The sequence below is a fragment of the Vipera ursinii genome, assembly GCF_947247035.1.
Source record: "Vipera ursinii genome assembly, chromosome: 1".
Lineage (NCBI taxonomy): Eukaryota > Metazoa > Chordata > Lepidosauria > Squamata > Viperidae > Vipera > Vipera ursinii.
In genome coordinates this window covers 266,611,969-266,635,600 of record NC_139512.1, presented here as the reverse complement: position 1 = coordinate 266,635,600, position 23,632 = coordinate 266,611,969, and the positions used below count along the sequence as shown (strand labels likewise).

Sequence of the window (23,632 nt, the reverse complement as noted above, 5' to 3'; positions counted from 1 at the left end):
TAACAGAAAATATTGTTTTATTTCATAGAGAACATTAAAGTGGATAATCAATCTGACTTGATTACTCAATATCCAGATCCAGAGCTACACGTACAAAATACTACTAATACTAATACTAATACTAATATTATACTAATACTAATACTAATACTACTAATAATAATAATAAGTTGGAAGGGTCATCTAGTCCAACCCCCTGCTAAAGTACTGCTAAAAGTACTGCCGACTTTTATTTCAGAACTGAGGCTTTAAAATGTTTTACAAGGTTCCCTAGGATATATTTGTTTTGAAATGTGATTTAATAACATTCTTAAATTAAATAAAAAAAAAGAAAACACATCTTCCCTTCAGTATTAAAACTAAACATTTTAGTTTTTCAAAATAAAGTTTATCTGGTTAATGCAAATGGAATTTTAAGGCTAAAACTTTGGATTTCCCAAGGGCTCCACTGATCGAACTTAATTTTTGCCTATTTAAAGTAAATGTTCCCTTATTTAAAAACGTTTTGGCCACCCATTCAGCTGCTGCCAGAATACCTTATATGTAGTCAGAGGGAAACAACCACCTTGGCTTTCAGGCTTCCAATTTATAAAAGCAAGTTACATGCACATGTGTTCTTAAACACCTATAGTGACAGGGAAAGGGAGTTTTTTCTCCCTTTCCCTGTCACTATAGGTGTTTAAGAACACATGTGCATGTAACTTGCACCAATTCCAAGTGTTTTCTATAGAGGAAAAATGTCTAAGTACCAAAAGAAATAGTTAAGTTTATTGTTCACCTATTTTAGCAAAAACAATTCTTTACTGTGTTTGCAAACTAACATTGGGACATTACTTTGATGAATAACAATCGTTCAAAAAAAATTGATATAATTTTTCTAATACAAGTGTCACTGTCTTCTTTCATTATTTGATTTGATATCAAAATTACTAGAACCAAGTCAACTAACGCTTTTCCTCCTACTCTTCTTCCTAGATGTCCTAAATGCAAGCAAGGTAATTTCACAGTGAAAATGGTTATCCAAGGAATTACTACTTTGTTTTTGTCTCCAATGTTTAGTCCAGCTCTAAAATTCCACTGAAAATGAGGCAAGTAATAAAATCATTGATAGTTTAAAAACTGCTATTGATTTATTTATGATCATTGACAATAGAGTGGTGTGGTGGCCTGGTGGTGAAGACGGTCACTGGGATGGTTCAGAGTTCAATCCTAGGTAGTGGCAGATGTTTCTCTCCTACAGCGTAAAGAAAAAATATCTGTTGTGAACTCTGCATGGCATCAGGAAGGGCATCCAGCCAGTAAATGCTCAGCTTCTTCCAGTTGCCCCGACTCTACCCTGAATTAATGGATTACAAGGTTGTAAAAAGGGGAATTTTTAATTGACTTATTTATAATGAGCCATGGTGGCACATACTTCGGCTGCCTGCCAGTTGCCTGCAGTTCAACAGTTTGATTCTCATTGGCTCAAGGTTGACTCAGCCTTCCATCCTTCCAAGGTCGGTAAAATGAGGACCCAGATTGTTAGGGGCAATACACTGACTCTGAAACCACATAGAGAGGGCTGTAAAGCACTGTGAAGCGGTATATAAATCTAAATGCTGTTGCTATTGCTATAAAATCTCTGCCCTGATCCCAATGAAAAAGTCTAGGTGTCTATAATGCCAATGGACCCCTGAAGAGGAATTAATCGCACATTATACAATGAAGAATTAATAGGAAAAAAAAGACAAAAAGTAGCATGATTGTATTGAGTGGTCTGCTTGAAGGTGAGCCATTGACTGAGGGCAATCTTGTCAGTGTGCAGCAATGCCTTGAGATGCCTAAACTGCATGTTAGTAACACTATATGCCATACAAATGTTGTGATTCAGGGTCAGCCTGTGGGTTCGGCATTTGGGTCGGACGACTCAGAGGAGGAGGGGGGGTGTTGAAGACCTTGCTGAGGGGGTTGAAGATCTTGCTGATGATAGCCCTCAGCCAGGCCCCTCCCACTTGGTCACCACGGAGACCCAGCTGTGTGAGCCTGACAGTGTGGATGAAGATGACCCACAGATGGCCCTGTTCAAGGACGCCCGACGCAGGAGGCAGTCAATTAGGAGTAAACAGAGGAAGGCAATGGGGCTTCTCGGAAGGAGGCAGAGAGAAGCCACGCCCTGAACTCTATATAAGGGGAATGTCTGGGAGGGCTGGTTTGCTGAAGGCAACCACTCGGATGGTTCATGTTTCTTAAAGCTCCTGTTTCTTGGTTCGTGTCTTGTTTGTTTTTGTAGCTATAAATTTGGCAGGCGTTATTCCAGCCTCTTGCCGTTTGTAAAGGGGTTGTCCCTGCCTTTTCTACAGGGCCGGTAGCAGGCTGGTACAGAACAACAAAATGCTGCAAACATAGGTTTAATTTCATTACTGCACTCCATAAATTGGTGAACTTAACTGCATTATATCCTAGCCAGTCCAGTCAATGATAAGAGATATTGGGGGTTCTAAGGTGGCAAATATCTGGAGGCCTCCTCCCCCCCCCGTTTGAAGGCCAAGGAGATATCCTGTAAGTAAAACTATATTATATACATTGAATTATAAAGATAATACTTAAACACATAAGGAATTTTATAAGATAAGCTCCTTTACCTAGATACTTTTGAAGTCATTTTTAAAAGGGTTAATACTTTATTGCTGATTGAGAAGGAAATAACCCTCCTTCTCTGTTCCTATTCCTCCTTAAGGCAAATGAACCTGTAATAATAGAATATATCCAGCTTTTTCATTTATCATCTTAATGGCTCTTTAACTTTGTTTTCTCTCTTCCTTATGGCAGTTGGAAAATATCCTCAGTGTTATCATCACAACACCCTTTTCCTTGGAACAGAAGGTCAGGTAACAAATTAAATAACCAATCTCATGGTTTAAAGTATGTGTTTCAGTTTTAGAAATAGTGGAAAGTAATTAAATCCTTGTGGAGATAATATTAAATAATATAAAGAGTTCCTAGACAAGAAAAACTATACTCCCGATCCAAGAACATACCTTAAGTGAATAAAATAACTGCAACAGGTGGGTATACCGTAATTTGTTCAAAATGCGTCAACAGATTGGTATGGCTTAATGAAATAAAATGAACATCCAAATTGATATTTGGTGATGAATTTAACGGTTTAAAATGCCAGTGGGAATTTGGAAAATTAGGAGTGTTTCTTCTATAGCTATATATACAGTGTATATTTCATGCTATTTCATCTTGTCAGTACATTGTTGAATCCAAAACACTAGCAAAACCTTCCTCCCTCTCTCCTAGCCTCTCCCTTTCCAATATTTGTAGCCAATGTAAACTTTATACCAAACTGTATATCGGCACTCTAAACTGGCCTGGAAACCTACAGCCAGGCATGTCGGTGGTGTTAAAATCAGTGTCCGTTTCTCTGCTGTAGAGAGTTTGTGCCAGTGACAGTCTGGACACTACATTCTACATTGTAGATTCCAGGTTATTTTTTAAAAGAAACCACATGTGGAATTACAGTTGTTTAGTCCATTGGTGATAAAGGCTAGTACTGTCACTAGGACACTGCAGCCAAAGCCCCTTCCCCTAACCCCCCAGCCCCAACCATAGCTTCCATCTGCTGATGAAGTAGCCATGAGTCTCCCAAATCATGGACCACGTTTAGGGGGTGTACAACCCCGTCAAGAGTAACTCCTGGGATTAATATTACTGAATCTTTCAGACGTATACAGTCAAACAGAAATTCCATCTTCATAGGGATAATGTGAATCTATGTCTCCCATGACTATCCAGTCCTTAACAGCCACCAAAAACGAGTTCAGGACGTCAACAGTTTCTCCAGCTGAACCTGCAATGGGTCATCACTGTATTCATTAAACTTCACCCCAACTCGTTAGGTGACATCTCCCAGCAGTTTCATGAGGATACATTAACTTAGGCAAATTAGGATTCATAATATTGGGAAGCTGGAATATGGTACTCATTATGACTTGGATAATGAGATGTAAAGAATGTATATTAAATTCACCGGTGACACAAAATTTGTATCTAGTACACTAGAACAGAGAAATAAAAATATGCATTTTTTTGCATTTAGAAAACAGGGACCAATGGCCAAATTAGGATATGGGATACCTATCTTTATAATAATACTTGTAAAAATAATGGATTGCAAATTGAAAATGGGTCTGCAAAAACATAAATTCAGACTTAAATTGGATCAACAAAAACACTGCATTTAAATATGAAGCATTTGTTCATATTTCCATTGATCAGACTCCCTCACCTCCCACCTTCAAGTACTGTGCTCGGTTGTTGCTGTTATATTTAAAAAAGAGACTGAAATAATTCAGAAAAAGGCAACAAGGATGATCAAAGAACTAGAAACTAAATCCTGTGATAAGTGATTCTATGAAATTGGAAATTTTAGTTTTGTTATTACCTACCTAAAATAAAAGTAAAGGTCTTTTTAAAAAAGTTATATTGATGGTGGAATATATTAACTAATTATGAATCATCAAGAGTGTGTTGACCTTTACCAATCACACAAACAGACCTTCTCCATGATGATTTGTCCTTTAACTCCCCAGTAATTATTATTATTATTATTATTATTTATTAAATTTTTATACCGCCCTTCTCCCGAAGGACTCAGGGCGGTGAACAGGGCATATCTTAAAACTACAAAAATACAAAAATTAAAAAAGAATTAAATTATTGCCCACAATAAAAACAATAAAAATATATATAAATATTAAAACCCTAAGTGATTCCCCATCAGGCCAGGCCAGCTTGTTCAAATAAATGGGTCTTTAACCCGCGACGGAAGGAGCGGAGATCCGGTGCCATCCGGAGCTCAACCGGCAGCTGGTTCCACAAAGCCGGAGCGCCCACAGAGAAGGCCCTCCCCCTGGGGGCCACCAGCCGACATTCTCTGACTGGAGGCACCCTGAGGAGGCCCTCTCTGTGGGAACGCACGGGGCGGAGGGGAGTTGACGCCGGCAGCAGGTGGTCCCCGAGGTATTCCGGACCCATGCCATGTAAGGACTTAAAAACCATCACAATAATGGACCCATTATTGTCATTGCTGTAGAACAGGGGTCCCCAACCCCCATCCGTGGACCGGTACCAGGCCATGGCATGCCAACAACCGGTCCGCACAAACAAGGAAAGCCCCATCCGCAGGATGCAGGCATCACACAAAACCACGCCCCCTCCAGTCCGTGGAAAAACCTCTCTCCACGTAACTGGTCCCTGGTATCTAAAAGGTTGGGGACCTCTGCTGTAGACTGTCTTCTTCTCATGTTTCTTGACCCTTTCCCATCATTATGGACTTCTCAAAAAAGCTGGATCTTTGTGTTAACATCTCAAAGTATATAATAATTTGAACCTAATCATTAATGCCTTGAATGAGAATTCTTGATAAAATTAGTCATATAATCCATTGTTTTCTTGACAAGAGGTATATTGATATTGTTTCTAAATGTTTGCTTTTGGTTGGCTTTGGCTTTTGATCCTTAATAACCAGTTTTTCAGTTAGGAACAATACATGAAAAGCATAGTCTGTTTTCTATAAACTATGGTGTGAAACACTGATCCCATTTCAGCAATGCAGCATGGAATTTCCTCTTGTTCTTAATTAAGGCAATCAAGAAGTGTGTTCTATCAGTGATTGACAGGCAGTATGACATGATAATGAAAGCTAATTTTAATTACCACATAGGAGTTACCAAAAGGATCTGCTTCAATGACTCAACAAGCAACTTAGCCAATCAGAGAATTAAATTATCACTGCCTTAGCAGGAAAACCCTTTTTGAACCAGACTAGCTCCCAATAAAAGAAAAGTGAATGAAGTAAATGTTTGATACAGAGATATTTGAAATCGGAAATGTGCATTTCATAGCAAACAGGTAATGCACTCATATCATACTCTGAGAGAGGGTAAAAAGTGGTAAAGCTTTTCACACACTGAGGGTTGTTTTGAGTGGTTTATTTACATAAAAGATTAAAATTAGATTGTTGATTTCAGTAAGATTTTTTACCCCTAGTGTCATCACAACACATTTAACAGGACTAAAAGTTACTGAACAATCCTAATAAAAATATTAAATATATAACACCGCCCAGGTAATTAATTTGCTTATAAGCACTGATCTGCCGCCATTGTTTCATTTTATATTGTTTTATATATTATTTCATTTGTTCTTATGTATCATGCAAACATGCATTAAAAATAGAAATCAGAGCTAAAAGTAGAAGTGCAAAGAATTTCTTTCCATGATGTCTTTTGCCTTATGGATTGCCTTTCCGCTTGGTCCATAAAGTGCTTGGAAATGATCTAACATTTTCCAGGATTTTTCCTAAAATACAGTGATTAGAGGAATCGTGAACATATGACACTATTATACAACTGAATGCCTTGATCTTTTGAAACATTTATACAAAGTCACACCCATACTGCCTGAAAAGTAGCTACTCAGTTAATTAAAAGTGCAAATTAACAGAAAAACAGCACTTTGCCCTATTCTGATAGCATACTCCTGAATTTTTATTTAAAGATGCATTGCAGAAAGCAGATACGAGAAACTGGTGGGTAATAAACAATGCATTAGAAAACCTTTGAGAGCTATAGTTAAAAATGTATGTCCTATCTACATGGTGGGGGTTTTTTGGTGACCGTCAAATATTTTTTTCTTTTTAAACAATTGTTTTCTCTTTCTTTTAAATAGTGTTGTTATTAATAAGTCCCAGCAACTGTTCATGATAATTTTATATAATTTCACAGAAAACTCACATGCTTAAAATCCATTCTCGGGTCACGCTTCTTCTATTATTATTATTATTATTATTATTATTATTATTATTATTATTATTATTATTATTATTATTATTATTTATTATTATTATTATTATTATTATTATTATTATTATTTATTATTATTATTATTATTATTTATTATTATTATTTAATCCCATTTATATCCCGCCCTTCTCCGAAGACTTGGGGTGGCTTACAATTTAAAGCACAAATCAATGTGCTTAGCAATAGCCTTCATTCTATGTATATGCCTGCTTATTAGGGCTTTTGCCCCCCCCGCAAGCGGCATTATTACAAAGTCAGCTTATTGCCCCCAACAATCTGGGTCCTCATTTTACCTACCTCGGAAGGATGGAAGGCTGAGTCAACCTTGAGCCTGGTGGGACTCGAACCTGCACTAATTGCAGGCAGCTAGTGTTACTTAAGGAGGCATTAGCCCACTGCTTCACCAAGGCTCTTTGTTTGCAGAGTTGCACATAACCACAATTTCATCAGTTTCCCCCTATTATTGATTCATTGACTATATTTTCACTCTGCCTTTTCTTGAGAAGCTGAAGGCAGCATAGTTTGAGAGCAAGGGAAAGAACTAAAGTGCCCAGATTCACTTTGCTGAGTTGAGCAGTGTAGAAATACGGTAAATAAACTAGGAAGTCTTAAGTTGAATGGATTTGATGAGACCCTTAAATAGAGAGAGAGGCCCAAAGTTTAATGAACTAAAGGTAACATGCTCATACATAGGAAGCCAACAAGATTGGCCAGGATAGAAATATTTAGTGAATGGGATCGATGCAAATTAGTTGTAATTATATTTCCTTTTAAATATTTTTGCTATTCCTTAATTTCTGTTGGTATTTCTTGTTCCTTTTCTGTACTCTGTTTATCCTGAAAGAGAATAGCCTGATAACATTCATCCAAGCATTTTCCATTTAATAAATTCAGAGAGAGGGGGGGGGAAGTTAAATATACTCTTTCTTTCCTGGAAGCACTTCAGCATGTGCTGTACTTACTGTTCAGAAGACGTAAGTCTATGAATGGATAGGAACCACGTCGCTCAGAAAGAACCCCTGTCTGACCTCTCAGGTGTGCATCTCCTGCAAAATACAGTTGGGCAAATATTAGAAATACTGTATTCCCCCTCCCCCCAGTAATTATTTAATCCCTGAACTATTATTTACGAGTGAGATCAGTTCAGAATGTTCTACATAGAAAATAAAATTTCTAAAAGAAAAAAACCCCATGTAGGTATGTTTGTATGTACGTATTTAACATAGTCTTATAATGCTAAGGAGAACCTCCAATGCCTTCAGTAGTACTACATACATTACAACCAAACACAGAAAATAACATAAATTGGTTAAAAAAATGATAAGCCACTGGCCATGAATAATGGAAGAGTACAATACTGCATACAATAGAATAGAATGGAATGGAGTGGAACGGAACGGAATAATAACTTTATTGTCACTTTGAATGTACACTAATCGGCACACATTAAAATGAGATTTCATTGCATTCAGCTCTCAAAGGATCACCACCTCTGATATACACTACATAAATATAACATAAATAAATAAATACAGAATTATGCATGTACCCACATATATTATATGACACAGAAACAACAGTCTAGTTCTGGTTATGTATACATGTGAATGGTGAGAAAAACGAATCTTGCAAGTTTACCAGACGGATGGCATAGGGAACAAAGCTATTCTAACAGGTTAGTCCTGTTAGAAATACTTCAAAACCTCCTCCCAGAGGGGAGCAACAGAAATATACCATGGAAGAAACATGAAACAGAAACAATACCAGGAAGCGGGCTTCCTATGATCTTCTCCACTGTCTTTACCATTCTCTGTATGGATTTTCTATGCAAATAAAGGCAGGGCTTTTTTTGTCATAGAACGCTCAGAACGGAGTTCCGGCACCTTTTTTGGATGGAACCTTGTAGGATAGGCAAGGCGGGTTGTATGACATGTATGAGTTCCGGCACCTTTTTCTTTTACAAAAAAAGCACTGAATAAAGGTATTTCAAAGTATGACAAAAATAATAAACAAACAAGGAATCCTTTTTCAACATCCAGGGGTTTTCCAGGGTAGACCTAATTGAGAATCTGGATTCTTTTTTTTTTAACTTCTGGGATGGTTTCAAGAAATATGAGTCTTCCATTGATATCACGCCTTAACTTGCCAACTGCACAAAATTGGTTTGCTTTTTCCCATACTTGTTATACTTACTTAAGCCTCCCTCCCCTGGAAAAAAAAACAACAAAACCCAATGAACAGAGTTCTTGGTCTCTCCCACTTCTGTAATATTACCCCTTGGCCAGACTCTCTGTGGCTTCAAGGCAGGAAAGAAAGAAGAAGCGAAACCACCCCTAAAGTGTCTCAGTGATTTAAATCTTGATGATCCTTCTTATCTGGTGGAAAATACCATATACTGCACTATATACTAGGGCAGGGGTGTCAAACTCAATTTCATTGAGGGCCGCATCAGCATTGCGGTTGCCCTCAGGAGGCCGGGTGGGTATGGCCAGGGTGGGCGTGGCCTACTGGGTGGGCATGGCTAGAGTGCGTATTGCCTACTGTGTGGGCATGGCCAGCTCTACATCATTTGCATCAAGGGTGCCTATGGAGGCCTGGGCAGGAGTGGGACAGATCTGAGGTCTCTGGCAGAAGGAGGGTCTCTGGGCCAGGGCCAAGGTAGTGGGGGCCATTCCCTCACTGTTTCCAGGATGGCTTCGCAGGCCACATGAAACCATTTCGCAGGCCAGATCTGGCCCCTGGGCCTTGTGTTTGACGTGTCTGTACTAGGGATTATGGGAATTGTAACAAGACAGTTGTTATGAGCTAGGCAGCACTTTCTTTTTTTGTCTTTAGTCTACTTTATTAGGTAGCTGTCAGGGAGGGCGAAGTGCATGGTTGACAGCTTCCCATGTCTGGAACATCAGCCTCAGACAAACTTAATATAAAATACAACATTAAAATTTCTGTGTTGCTTGGTTACCACTCAGCTGTCAGAGATGACATGCTATTACATCCAGAGCAGGAGAATGGGCTTGTAATATTATTTCTTTCCTTTCCCCATCTTTTCTCCCTTTCAAGACATTCTAATTGCCAGACCTCCAGTGTCCACCACCACACCATCACCTCCTCTCCTGTCTGCTCCAGAAAAGGCTGCTTCTAGAACACTGAAGGTTACTGAGTTGGAGCTGTATGCCATCTACAGGACAAACGTGTTTTTGAGGGGTCCTAAGGGGTCACCTCTCTAAGCTTGTGGTGATGGTGATAATAATAATAATAATAATAATAATAATAATAATAATAATAATAATAATAATAATAATAATACTGATGATGATGATGATGATGATGATGATGATGATGATGTTGGAAGGGACCTTAGAGATCATCTAGTCCAACCTATATACCATTTCAGACAAATGGCTGTCCAGTCTGCCTAGTTTGGGCAATGAAATGTTTGCAAGAAAACAACCAAACTAAGAGAGCACCAAGGACCCCTCATTTCAACCCTGGACTACAAATTTTCCCCATTATTGAGACTTGCTTTTGTTGAAAGAGGGTTGAGCTAGCTTATTCTGTTGGTGCCTTTGTGGCACAAGGGGGCAAAAGATGTACCTGCTAGGAATTTGAACTCCCTGATATAGTTCAACCTTAGGAAACATTTTTAAGATTCCTTTTGAGGGAACCAGCTCAAATACATTTAAAGTGGAAATTAAATATGTTCTAATGGGCAGGATTGCAACCAATTTTTTTAGCCTTTATAACTGTGAAAATGTGCTTAAGTATGCCAATTCTTTCTAAAACACTGAAAATGAGTGAATTTGAAGAAGCTTGGTAAAAATCCAGACAGTTGGATGTTAGTACTCACGTATATTATGTAACTTTTTGTCCCAAGGGTTGATTACCAGAAGAAAAATAAAGGATGCATATTAATGTATGGAATTTAAACTTTTGTGGATTAGATACTTCGCATGGAGTGGGGTGGTTGTTTTGATTTAGTGCAGAGAACATGCAGACATAACTAAATTGCTCACTTAGCAGCAAATAATGCAATGGGGTTTCTATGGCAACTTTGCAGTCGGGGGGGGGCGGGCTTGGTTAAATGTTTCTAAAACATTACATTATTGTAATGCATTAATTATGTAATTAATACATAACTGCCAACTCTCCCTCCACCTTATAAAATGTTCATGTATCAATATGGAGACTGAAAGGAAAAAAAATGTGATTTATCACTGACATTTTGAGGAAAAGCTCCAGACCCAGTAGCAGTTCCCTGCCAAAAATCTTCTCTCAGCTGCCGTCTGCCCCCTTTCATTTTGGCAACTCTCTGGTGCCAGACTTCGATCTTCTCAGTTGCATCAAGGAACTTGTTCTTTTCCCCTTCTCAAGGCACTCCACATACATTTTAGCAGTTGAAATGTCACAGATAGTAATGAAAACAACTTATCAGCAGCATGCCATTTTGTCTGCTCAAGCTTTTGCTAGATTAAACCATTGGCCTCATAGCCATCTTTTTATTTTTTTGCTGTCAGCACAACTAACCCAGATGTCTGCTTCTATTTCTCAACAAGACATAAAAAGCTGGAGTTGATAAATATTGGGTTCAGTAAGGAATGTTATGCTATGAAAGTAGAAGGGAAGACATAACCTTGAAAGAAGTAGAGATAAAAGAGGTCAATTACAAATCTGAATTAAGAAAGTTAAAAAAAAAGAAGAAGAAAACGTTACTTTGGGCCGTGATCTGTCAGAAAATAATTCAGGAAAATAAAATCTCTATCAGAAAGGGAACAGAACTTTGGCCCTTGAAGAGATTAAGCAAATGCTGAGTTCTAAGCAAATGGCTTTTCTTCCCAAACATATCTGTACAAAAGGATTTAAATTCAATGTCCCTCTGACTAAACTGCTCTATATACATAACACATACAATCCTATCGGGCTGAAGTGGACTGCATTACTGTAGGATGTAAATTGAAGAATTTCCCTCTTTAGATAGTAAAGTCTTAACCATCAAAAAACATGGAAGGGCAACAGCTGATGTGTGAAGATATTTTTCTTCTCACATTACGATCTTTACCTGTACCACAATACAAAGAAGCGATTATATTATCTGAAGCACAAATCTACCTATGCTGAATACAGTATTGTACTGTATGTGGTGCTATACTAGATTATGCCATTCCAAAACAAATAGAATATGAAAGTTTTGGATGCACTCCTGCATTTTAGAAAAGGCATTAGAGACTTGTACAGCACGAAGACAGCTGCTTTTCACCTTCACGTACCTGCCAGGTGTTACTGGTTTTCATTCATATAATGAAGCACGATATAAGAAGAGGAGGACAGCAGCTTCCAGAAACACTTACAAAGCATCTTAGCCCAAAGTTATGGTCTGAACATGGAGGTAGCTGATTAAGAAGTGAATCCTGTTCCAATAATACATTATCATATTCAGCAAGATAGAATCAAACCATGTCACTCAGGCAACCATGTCCTCCTTAGGTCTCTAAAATTACTAAAAAATATTAAAAATACCTTTCAAAAATGTGGAAAAAATTTAAAAGCAATTCTACTTGTAAGAAATGTATGCCATTTTTACTGGGTGTGAGGATTTTCTGAGTCACATAATGTAGCATATATTATGTGCTGTGATTGTGTAGTTAACGCAATCTGCATGACCTCTTATTAAAGATAAATTTGATGGTTTTCCTGGGGCAGGGTGGAAGCAATTTCATTTGTCCAAATACAACTCTTGCCAGAATTACGCCTGCACTTTAAAGGGCTTTTGTGATCATTGGTAATCTCTTCCCTTTGGGCTAATAGGATTTCCCCAGTTTAAATGTTAATTAGTGTGGGAGAAGAGAAATCAACTATGTCTATGAAAGATTATGGTCATATGCAATCTCGACAGAAGAGAATATTTGTAGGTCAGAGTTGAACTGAACTTTGTGCTCAGTGTGCTTGGTGGTTTTCTTGCAAATGTTTCATTACCAAACTAGGTAACATCATGAGTGCACTGATATGTTATGATGTCATCAGTGTATATGACAATAATCTAGGTAAGGTAAAGGTAAAGGTTCCCCCGCACATGTGTACTAGTCGTTTCCGACTCTAGGGGCCGGTGCTCATCTCCGTTTCAAAGCCGAAGAGCCAGCGCTTGTCCGAGGACGTCTCCGTGGTCATGTGGCTGGCATGACTAGACGCCAAAGGTGCACGGAACGCTGTTACCTTCCCACTGTAGTGGTCCCTATTTTTCTACTTGCATTTTTTACGTGCTTTCGAACTGCTAGGTTGGCAGAAGCTGGGACGAGTAACAGGCGCTCACTCTGCTACACGGCACTCGGGATCCGACCCGCCAAACTGCCGACCTTCTGATCGACAAGCTCAGCGTCCTAACCCACTGAGCCACCGCGTCCCTTGACAATAATCTAAGAGCATGTTAACCTACATTTCTGAATTATGTGCTACTTTTCCTTGGTACAAAAGCCTTGCTTATTTCATTGATGTTCATGTGTGTGTAGGAAATACTCATGCTATACATGTTAACATAGACAGGAAGAGAAGAGGGAATAGTTAAAGATGAAACCTGATCAGGAAAGAAAAAATAAAATGGGAAAGAAATTCCAGCCATCCCAACTATAAAAAATGTTGACTGGAAGAGTGCATAGGGAAAAAGAAAAGCTGAAATTCAGTTATATAAGAATCTTCTACAGGGGCAACAGCAGATTAAAAAAAAGAATGTGATACAAATACATTTAAAATTACATTCAGTTTTTCACACATACAAATCAACAGTAAGGAAGAGACTCAAAATAGCACTGAACAGCATGCAAGAAAATGCAAAAGTATTAAACAGATGAGGGATATTTGAATTCCACATGACTGGAAGGTATTTCAGTGGAAAGTTATTGATTTATTATTTCAATTTATATAGCTGCCATGTAAAATACATGAAACTGGGAAGCTAGTAACAATTAAAAGCTGTACAAAAATAACAAAAAAATAACAAAAAAATAACAAAAATAAAATCAACAAACCATATTTTTAAAAAAACATCTGTATACAAATATATCAGCACCACCACACATGTGCTGTAGAGCATTCTGATTTGGTTTAAGAACATGTCTACATATGAAATGGCTGGGCTCTAAAAAAATCAATCAAAGTGAAACAACTGCCATCAGTTTCAAATATTTTACCTTCTAAAGAATTAATTAGTTAATCAACTTCAGTGTAAAGGAGAGATGCCTGTTTCAGTATTAAATATGGTATTAGATTAGAAACACAAGTTAAAATAGGCAAGAAAATGATAAGTGAGCACCTATCCACCCTAGATGAGTTCAAATCACCAGGACCAGATGGATTACACCCCAAGGTTCTGAAGGAACTGGCAGATTTTATCTCAGAAGCACTGAACTAAATCTTTCGAAGATCCTGGAGCACCGGGGAACCACCAGAGGACTGGAAAAGAGCTGATGTAGTTCCCATCTTTAAAAAAAGAAGGGGGGAAAAATGGATCCAGGAAACTACAGACCTATCAGCCTAACCTCAATACCTGGAAAGATTCTGGAAAAGATAATCAAGCAATGAATCAGTGAACACCTAGAGGCAAACAAAGTTATGACCAAAAGGAAACATGGATTTGTCAAAAACAGATCAGGCCAGACAAATCGTATTCTTTGACAAGGTGACGAAATTAGTGAACCAGAAGAATGCTATGGATTTCATTTACTTGGATTTCAGTAAGGCATTTGATAAAGTAGACCACAATCTACTACAAGATAAGATAGAAAAATGTGGGTTAGACAGAATCATCACACTTGGAATACTGCATCCAGTTTTGGTCACCACGATGTAAAAAATATGTTGAGACTCTAGAAAGAGTACAGAGAAGAGCAACAAAAATGATCAGGGGACTGGAGGCTAAAACATAAAGAACGGTTGCTGGAATTGGGTACGTCTAGTCCAGGGGTAGGCAACCTCGGCTCTTTTATGACTCATGGACTTCAACTCCCAGAATTCCTGAGTCAGCTATGCTACTCAGAAATTCTGGGAGTTGAAGTCCATGAGTCATAAAAGAGCCGAGGTTGCCTACCCCTGGACTAGTCTAATGAAGAGAAGGACGAGGGGTGACATGATAGCAGTGTTCCAATATCTCAGGGGCTGTGACATAAAAAAGGTAAAGGTAAAGGTTCCCCCGCACATGCGTGCTGGTCTCCGACTCTAGGGGCCGGTGCTCATCTCCGTTTCAAAGCCGAAGAGCCAGCGCTTGTCCGAGGACATCTCCATGGTCATGTGGCTGGCATGACTAGACGCCAAAGGCGCACGGAACGCTGTTACCTTCCCACCGGAGTGGTCCCTATTTTTCTACTTGCATTTTTACATGCTTTCGAACTGCTAGGTTGGCAGAAGCTGGGGCGAGTAACAGGCGCTCACTCTGTTACGCGGCACTCGGGATTCGACCCGCCAAACTGCCGACCTTCCGATCGACAAGCTCAGCGTCCTAACCCACTGAGCCACCGCGTCCCTTTGTGACATAAAGAGGGAGTCAAACTATTCTCCAAAGCACCTTAGGGCAGTACAAGAAGAAAGGAACAACCTGCCTCCAGAAGTGGTGAATGTTCCAACACTGGAAGTTTTTAAGAAGAGACTGGACAACCATTTGTCTGAAACGGTATAGGGTTTCCTGCCTGAGCAGGGGGTTGGACTAGATGACCTCCAAGGTCCCTTCCAACTACTACTTCTTCTTCATCATCATCATCATCATTATGTTGCACAGTGAGTTTTGTTCCCTGCATTTTGGTTTTTCCCCCCCTTCTCTTTGCCAATTAATGTACAACATATCCCATGATCAAGAAGATGTTGTAACATCTGGATTTTTCACAGCGTCTGTATTACCATTGCTACCTATTGGGAAAGCAAATTAGGCCATCTTTAATTCTGTTTATTTCCCAAGTGCCTTCTGCTTTGGGAAATATGAAGGCAACAAGGTTCCTTATTTCCAAACACTAAAAAAAATAATTCTTCTATTCTTTCCCCATTCATCAGGACTGGATCCTCTACTGTCCCCAATCATCAGGACTGGATCCTGTACTGAATCTAGGACAGCTGTGCTAATCTTAGTATTATTATTCTCGTACCAAAGAACCATCAGGACCATTTTGTGTGATAGTGATTAAGGTGATGCAGGGGGAAAAAGAGCTTTTTCTCTACATGCCACTTGTTTAAATAGTTGCTACTTTTTCAAAGAGAACAGAATGTTTCACATGCCTCTCATTATTAAATGTTTCCTCTCATTATTAAACTGATGTACATTCAAAATGCTAATAACTCAGTTTCTGGCTTTTTAAACATTTTCTTTTGAACTTTTTTAATTTATCTGACATAATCATTTAGAATTATGTATTTGAAGGACTGTAGTGCCTATATACAAAGAGTGCCACATTCTGTCAGCAAGAAGGAGCATGCAAGTCATGATGTCTGCTCACCCTACTCAAAATAAGCCATTGAGGCAGAGATTCTTGTGTTCAGACTCTTCACACAGTGAAGAGAAATCAGAAGTGCACTTATGTTTGGAACAGGTTGCTCAAAAATCGAAAAGATCAGAAGTTCCTAGTGACTACCATTATTCTTCAGCTTAAGAACCAGGGACATTCTGGCTTCCAGACAGTAAACTCTTCACATAATAGATTTTGTGTTTACTTGTATTCTAGACAGTATATGCACCAAGGGAAATTGCTAAACAACAGCTGGCATTTCAAGCTGTAATCAGACTCCTAAATTACTTGTTATACACCAACTTGTCCTCAAAGGCTGATGTGCTACACACTTTGCATTTAAATGACATCACAGCAAAATTTGATCCATAGCATTTATTTCCTTAATGCTTACAATTACATGCATGCACTTAGGGCTCTACCTGATTTGACCCTTGATGTGGCTGAATAGAAGTTTTGCACACAAAAAAAAGAAAAAAAAGAAGAAAGAAAGAAAGAAAGAAAGAAAGAAAGAAAGAAAGAAAGAAAGAAAGAAAGAAAGAAAGAAAATAAAAGGAAATATTCAAACTTGGCTACTTATCTACTTAACACAAAGACACACATTTAAACTAGAAGTATACAACAGTTTTTTTCCCTTAATCAAACACAGCTCCACAAAAGAGAAATAACATGTATTTAGAGTTTTAGACAAATCAATCACATTCTACTTAAAGACTGTGTTTATACTTATTTTCTTTGTACTAAAGCACTCAAAAATTATTATATATAATATGGACATCAACTCTTTTTTCATTATTTGTTGTGTTTCCTTTTTACATTAATTTAATAATTTTATGCATCAGGAATGTAGTAGAAGACACATTTACCTTTTTTGTAAATTGTCTGAAACTTCTGTATTAACCCAAGAATTGCTTTAAGCATTTATTCAACATGCACTTAGTTGCACTACAATATTCCCCAACACTCTTCACGTCTTATGTAAGCAAAAAAATAAAAAATAACCAGAGATTTTGTGCCTGAAGTTTTACTTTTTCATACACCACTTTGAATTCCAAAACAAAGTAGTTTCCAGTCAAGGTTTTTTTCTGGCAACTACAGTATGTGCAAAGAGAACATTTCAATTGCAGCCCTTAACTCATCACATCCTCATGCTATTTGTACAATGCCAAATGTTTTTCCAATTTTGTTGCCTGATTGCCCGTACTTCATAAGACACAGGTCAGAGTTGAAGAAAAAAAAACACATCCGAGTAAGGAAAATCCTGTAATCATATCTCTGCGTTTTATTCCATTCCAGATAATAGGTATTCTTGTGACTATGTTTTTTTTTCTTTTTTAAGACTGGATGCTTATGCAAAATGGATAGATAGTTTAAAATGTTGAGAGGGAATTGCTCTGCAGTTCTGGAAGCAATTTAACCAATAGATGCTTCTGTGCTGGATCTCTGAAACTGTGGTCCCACCTTACATAAGCCAACAGCTTGCCAATTAAAATGTGTCAAAGTACATACAATAACTGCACGACATTGAACAAAATTAGAGAATTATTTTAGAATCTGGAAAAATGTGAAATGTATGCATAATTTCGGTATACATCATTGCTTTTCTACAAGGTACGCATCATTGTCTTGCCTAATGGCATGAACCAAGGGTCGTGATTTAGGCTTTTCCCCCTGACCTCCATATGCCTGTGACAGTGCCCCATAAAAGCAAACAAAGTTTTCAAAACAGAAGCTCTCATTGGGCACTGCCAACATTTTGTTTAGTTTGGTCTTAGGTAAGACTCAGTAGCAGTCAGGTATTTGTGATGCAGAAGAATAGTTTACAGTCAGTTTAGAAGAAATAACATAGGCCCACCTATTCAAAAACATTTCAGTTATCTGCTGCTATAGCTATAGCTAGGCAAAGGAATCAAAGCTCCACAATATTTTTTTTCTAATTCTGGTTCTTCTCTACCAAGTAAAGTAAAGGAAGAATCCCACTGTAATATAAACTAAGAATGTGACACTGGTGGGATGATGGTCCTGTCTTTAAAACAATTGCCTGCTTTCTGACATCCTTTGAAGGGATGCAGTGATCAGGAAAAAAAAACTCCTCACTGTTGCACCTACTTTCCTGATTCCCTTTTCTGTCCCCTCCTTCCCCTATCTGAGAAAATTATACATCTAAAGGAAAAAAAGTCAGTTACAATGACATCTACTTTAGGAAAGCTAATTTATGAAAAATATTTGAAGCCATAATGCTAGATCCAGAGATCCCTGTGTGCAGAAACCAATTCTTGGCAAGATTAGGACAATGGTATTTTCCCATTTGTCAAAGATTGGACTCTTGTTGATTAGAGGGGTGGACAGAGACACGGATTGAAAGGAGAACAGGTAATTCTGAGTCCTTATGTAACACCTGCTGTCTAAAGAAATTGCACTTTTTCTGGGTTTGTGCTGTTACTTCCACTTGCCATAAGAAAGACGTGTTTGGTTTAAAAGGTGTTATGTGCAATAATAAAATAATATCAAGGAATTTAATTTATGTTAGATCAGAAGACTGATAATTTCCTGCAGTATCTCTCTGAAATTCTATCAGACTATCTCAGTCCCCATTATTCTCTGGAATATAATCTTTGCAGTATCACACAATTCAGCCTTCAGATGGATTGGATTTCAATTTACATAATCTTCCAGTCAGTTTAATTAATTATCATGCCACTATAGAGAGTAAGGCATAGGGCCCTGATGGAAATATGCCCCAACCATTATTCAGATAAAAAGGGCAGAAACATTTTTAAGCCCAAAGCAATGAGACCCCATCAGAAGTGCTAATTCACTGGAATATAAGAGGGAGAAGGGGGAGGAGAAGGTATACCATAATCAGAATTTCAAGGTTCTGATATTATAGCCAATCTTAATAAAAGCAGTTTTAGCCTTCCTGTGGAATTGATTTCTTGGTCTGTAGGGGTGACATGTTGGCTGACCTGTCATTTGACATGGTGGCTGGGAGACTGTGGGAGATAAAATCAAACATATTTAGAAGATACTACGTTAGGGAAAAGATAAATTTAAAGCTTTCTATGGAAGATGTTAAAAACCTTCTTCTCTAAGGCTCTCAACTGAATTTCATACAACCTACATCAGGGGTTCCCAATCAGGGGTGCCTGCACCCCCTGGCGGTGCGAGACAATATTCCAGGGGGTGAGAAACCTTGGGTTTTCAAAATCATTGTGCATATGCATAATTTGTTGCCGTTATTTTGAACTTTTGTAAGGGGTGCGAGAATATATCAGAAGCATTCAAGGGTGCGGGGTATAGAAAAGGTTGGGAACCTCTGACCTACATGAATGAGAGCAGGACACCCCTATTATGTCTTGCAATGTTGCAAACTTCACCACCTGTCTACAATTGAACACCATTTTCCAGAGGGATCACCTAGTACTGGCTTTGACTCCACCAACCATACAGCCCCACGAAATCTTTGAGGACCGGACACTTGGTAGTACAAAAGATTTTGTAACTCCCATCATCTCTTACCATGAACCAGATTGCGTGGGATTGCTTGGACTTTCAGTTCAGCAACACTTAAGAGGATCATCTGATCTACAAAAGGAAAATTTTAGAGTTTGAAATGGCGAGGTAAAAAATAGTGTTTGCAGTGTAACTGCATTAGTAGAATCTTTTGGGAGCCATTGATTCAGATCTAAGTACTGTTAGTTCAGGAAAGTAATATAAAGTAGTACCATTAGTGTAGAAAGCCAACAAAATAAATATTTACATATAGTTTACTCTTATTGGAATGATTGTAACATTGTGCCTAGCACTGTTTTAAACAGCTGGAGAAAAGTCATATACCAACCAAGAATATTGCACTTATAAAAGTTACAGCATGACTGTTGTATAAGAGGGAGAGAGAAATTTAAATTGTGCTGCCTGGAACACGATGTTCTTTTGCATGTTGTGGTTATTGTACCCTCTTTAAAATGTCTTGTCAGGTGGAAAAGAAATAAGATATAATCGGATGCTCTGAAACTGTAGAGCAGATTTAACATCTCTTTATTGTGTGAAAATCTATGGGAGGTGGGTATCTTTATAATTATGTTCTTTTAATAATAATTTAAATTATATTACAACTGTCACAGATTACTAAGAAAATCCTGTTCTCTCCTGGACTCCAATTACATTGTCTCTTATTTCTTTGACAAAAAAAAAATCACGCTTAAAAGGATCACATTCTATAAATTGTCTTTGTTGCCAAAGAAAGAATAACAGACAAAAGACAAGAAGTCAATAATGGAAGGATTACTTTGCTGCAAAAAGGATGGATGCTTATCTCCTGCTTAGACAAAACCCCACTGTCTATGATATATCTTGTGCAATGAAAAAAAATTAGGAGTAAAAGTTTGTTGGTGTGGGAAGTCACAAAGAAGTCAGGGAAGCAACAATTTGTACAAATTCATTTTTAAGAAACTCTGTGTATTTTCTATCGCTGGATCTGAGCCGTTCCTCATGGAAGAAATATGAATATACTGTCCTTTTAGCAATGAAACACATACTACCCCTTCACTGAACATACAATAGTGGTCATCTCTTTTTTAAAATTATAATGCCATATTTTTTCCACAATATCCTAAAGCAGGGATATGCAAACATTTAGTCCTTGGCCTAACTTCATACCTCCTTCAGACTAATTTTAAGGCATGTTGCAAATAAACAGTTAAGACTTCTGGCTATATCAGTCTTTTTCCCAGGCAGCCCATAGCTGAGAGGGAAACAAAAAAATGGAACTATAATATAAAGAAGAGAAGCACACAGAGTAAGCAAAAGAATGGATCCTTCCAGCACTCATTCTCAACAACTTGCATTTCATCCATCATGGATAGAACCACGTGGGATAATACACAGGGAGCTGTTGTGGGAAGGGGGAAACTGCTAGGTTTACATAAAGAACTACACAGAATGTCAAGATCAGTCATATGCCCTCTCCCATGTGTTTAGACAGATTTAGGAATTTGGGTGTAGAAATTTTCTTTGATCTTTTACAAGGAATCGTTCATGACCAGGCTTTACACAATCTTTCATCAAACACATGCACTATTATTTTCCATTAAATATATCCCTAGGGATACTGCTTCATCTACACCCAGCCCTCCAGAAAGAGAAAATAATATATCACAATGACACTTAAAACTTTGTATCTGAGACAATGACACAGAAAGAGGTCTCCTGAAATGGTATTATTCAAATTATATACAAGCCCCTTTTTCATAAAATGTAAGATTGGAAGGAAAGCCAGTTTGATGCAGTTTTTAAAGCATCAGGCTAGAAGTGGGAGGCCGATCAATTCTAGTCCCACCTTGGGTATGAAGCCAAATGGGTAACCATGGTGCAGCCAGGGTAGCACAGTGGTTAGAAAGCACTATTGCAGGCTAACTCTGCCCACAATCTGGAGTTTGATCCTGACCGACTTAAGGTTGACTCAGGCTTCCATCCTTTCGAAGTGGGCAAAATGAAGACCCAGATTGTTGGGGACAATATGCTGACTCTATAAACCGCTTAGAGAGGGTGGTTAAGCACTATGAAGCAGTATATAAGTCTAAGTGCTATTGCTAACCTTGGGCCATTCACTTTGTCTCATTTCTAGGAAGGAAACAATGACAAACCACTTCTGAAATACTTTGCGGAAAACTGCAGGAACTTATCCAGGCAGTCTCTGAGAACTGGACATGATTCAATAGAAGAAGAAAAAAAGATTGGAAAGCAAATATTAACTTTCAAGAAATTTCTATAGTGTGTTTGTGAATATATAGTGCATAGCAGACATGTACAATGCTTTGGCCTTTTTACTGACATGCTAGAAGCCACATATCAACTAGTGAATCGGCCAAAGTAATCCAAGTCAAGACTAGAATACATAGTCTCTAGCTCTCCACCTTTAACACAAATTGGCTCTGATGATGTATACTAGGCCAACTTAAAGGGAAGAAATAGGAAAAGAAGAGGGGAAGTAGGAAAACTGATTATATTTAAAAGATGAAGTCCTGATCAACTATATATTTTTATATTTATATTTTCAAAAATGCTGGTTGAGTCATTGTTTGCCCATTTTTCAGTTAAAAAGTTTTTGGAGCAATCTTGACCATCGCCCCAAACCACTGCTGAATGAACTGAAGTTAGCTCAATAACTGTTTTCTCCTTCCACGTTCCCTGATAAGACTCTGATGATGCAGATATTCCTGACTTCAGGATCATGTCAGCTGATTTTGTTGTTGTTCTACTGTTTTTTATAAAGTCGTGCTTAAATAGAGACTGTTTGGGAACTTGAATAATTTTTGGCTTGTTCTAAGGAGAACGTTGTCTAACTCCGATCTTGAAAAATTCCTTGCAGCCAAACATCACTACTTATAACTTCTGATTTAACAGTGCCTTTAAGGTAAACCCCCCACCCCCTTTCATTTACTCCCACAGCTCTGTATGCATTCTTTCTTATTTCAAAGGAATGCTTGCAATGTTGTGGTATTTTGCAAACATTAATTAACGATCTGCAAGATGTGTTGAAAACTAATGCCTAAGGTGTGACATAAATATTTGGTGGTAGTTTTCCAGAAGTCTGGAAAAATATCCTCTCAAAAGAAACACTTAAGAATTGAGTCACTGGAGTCTGACCGGGAATTGCTGTTAGAAATAATTCTTCTAACACTTAATGAATGTCTGTCTACTGGAGAAAGCCCAATGTCTTCTGTGTACAAAGCAGGATGTTGGAGCTTCCTTTCCTCTTGGAAAGATCTTCTGCTAAGTAGATGTTGTTTACCATAATCAGCCTGGTTTGGTGACTAAGAAATCATTTCCACTTGTTGATTAACAGGCTCTTTTTTGCCATTGGACATCTCTAAGTTACTGTTTATAAGCAATGAGTTTTGCTCAGTAAAGAGAATGCTTGATGCTGCTCTTATAAATGCTCACAGATGCTGACGTAGTTTAAGTATAGCTTTAAGCTGAATTATTAAGGTTTGTACTATTTGCATTTCCTGATTTTATTATCCACTTTTCGGTTTGTTCTAAGCTTCTCTCTGTGTGTAAGCATATACTTGCTATCAGAAGATAACAACTGATGAACAAAATCTAGTCCCATATAGAAATCATGATATTATCAGTTTATAAAGCAATGCCACAATCCCATTAAAGCCTACCCTATTTAAAATCACTCGCTAGTAACATTAAATTGAGCCAAAAGCCTTAGTAAAAGAGATCATCCAGTCATGTCAAAGGGATAATCTACTACTACTAGTGTAATGTAGTGGGTCCGACGTAAGGAAGAGACGC

The 23,632-nt window shown here is 38.0% G+C and overlaps 1 protein-coding gene across 2 annotated transcripts in view; it reads right to left on the bottom strand.

Annotated features, from left to right (window-relative positions):
• The window catches only part of PDE7B (phosphodiesterase 7B), a 154,475-nt gene that overhangs the window by 35,103 nt on the left and 95,740 nt on the right, over positions 1-23,632 (bottom strand). The window contains exons 3-4 of one of the 2 annotated variants that reach the window (XM_083368055.1): positions 19,847-19,912; positions 7,814-7,897 (exon numbers count right to left, since the gene is read on the bottom strand). In XM_083368055.1, the coding sequence (XP_083224181.1) occupies positions 7,814-7,897; positions 19,847-19,912 (150 nt within the window). The remainder of the gene's footprint in view (positions 1-7,813; positions 7,898-19,846; positions 19,913-23,632) is intronic. The other variant, XM_083368056.1, reaches the window with a different exon arrangement.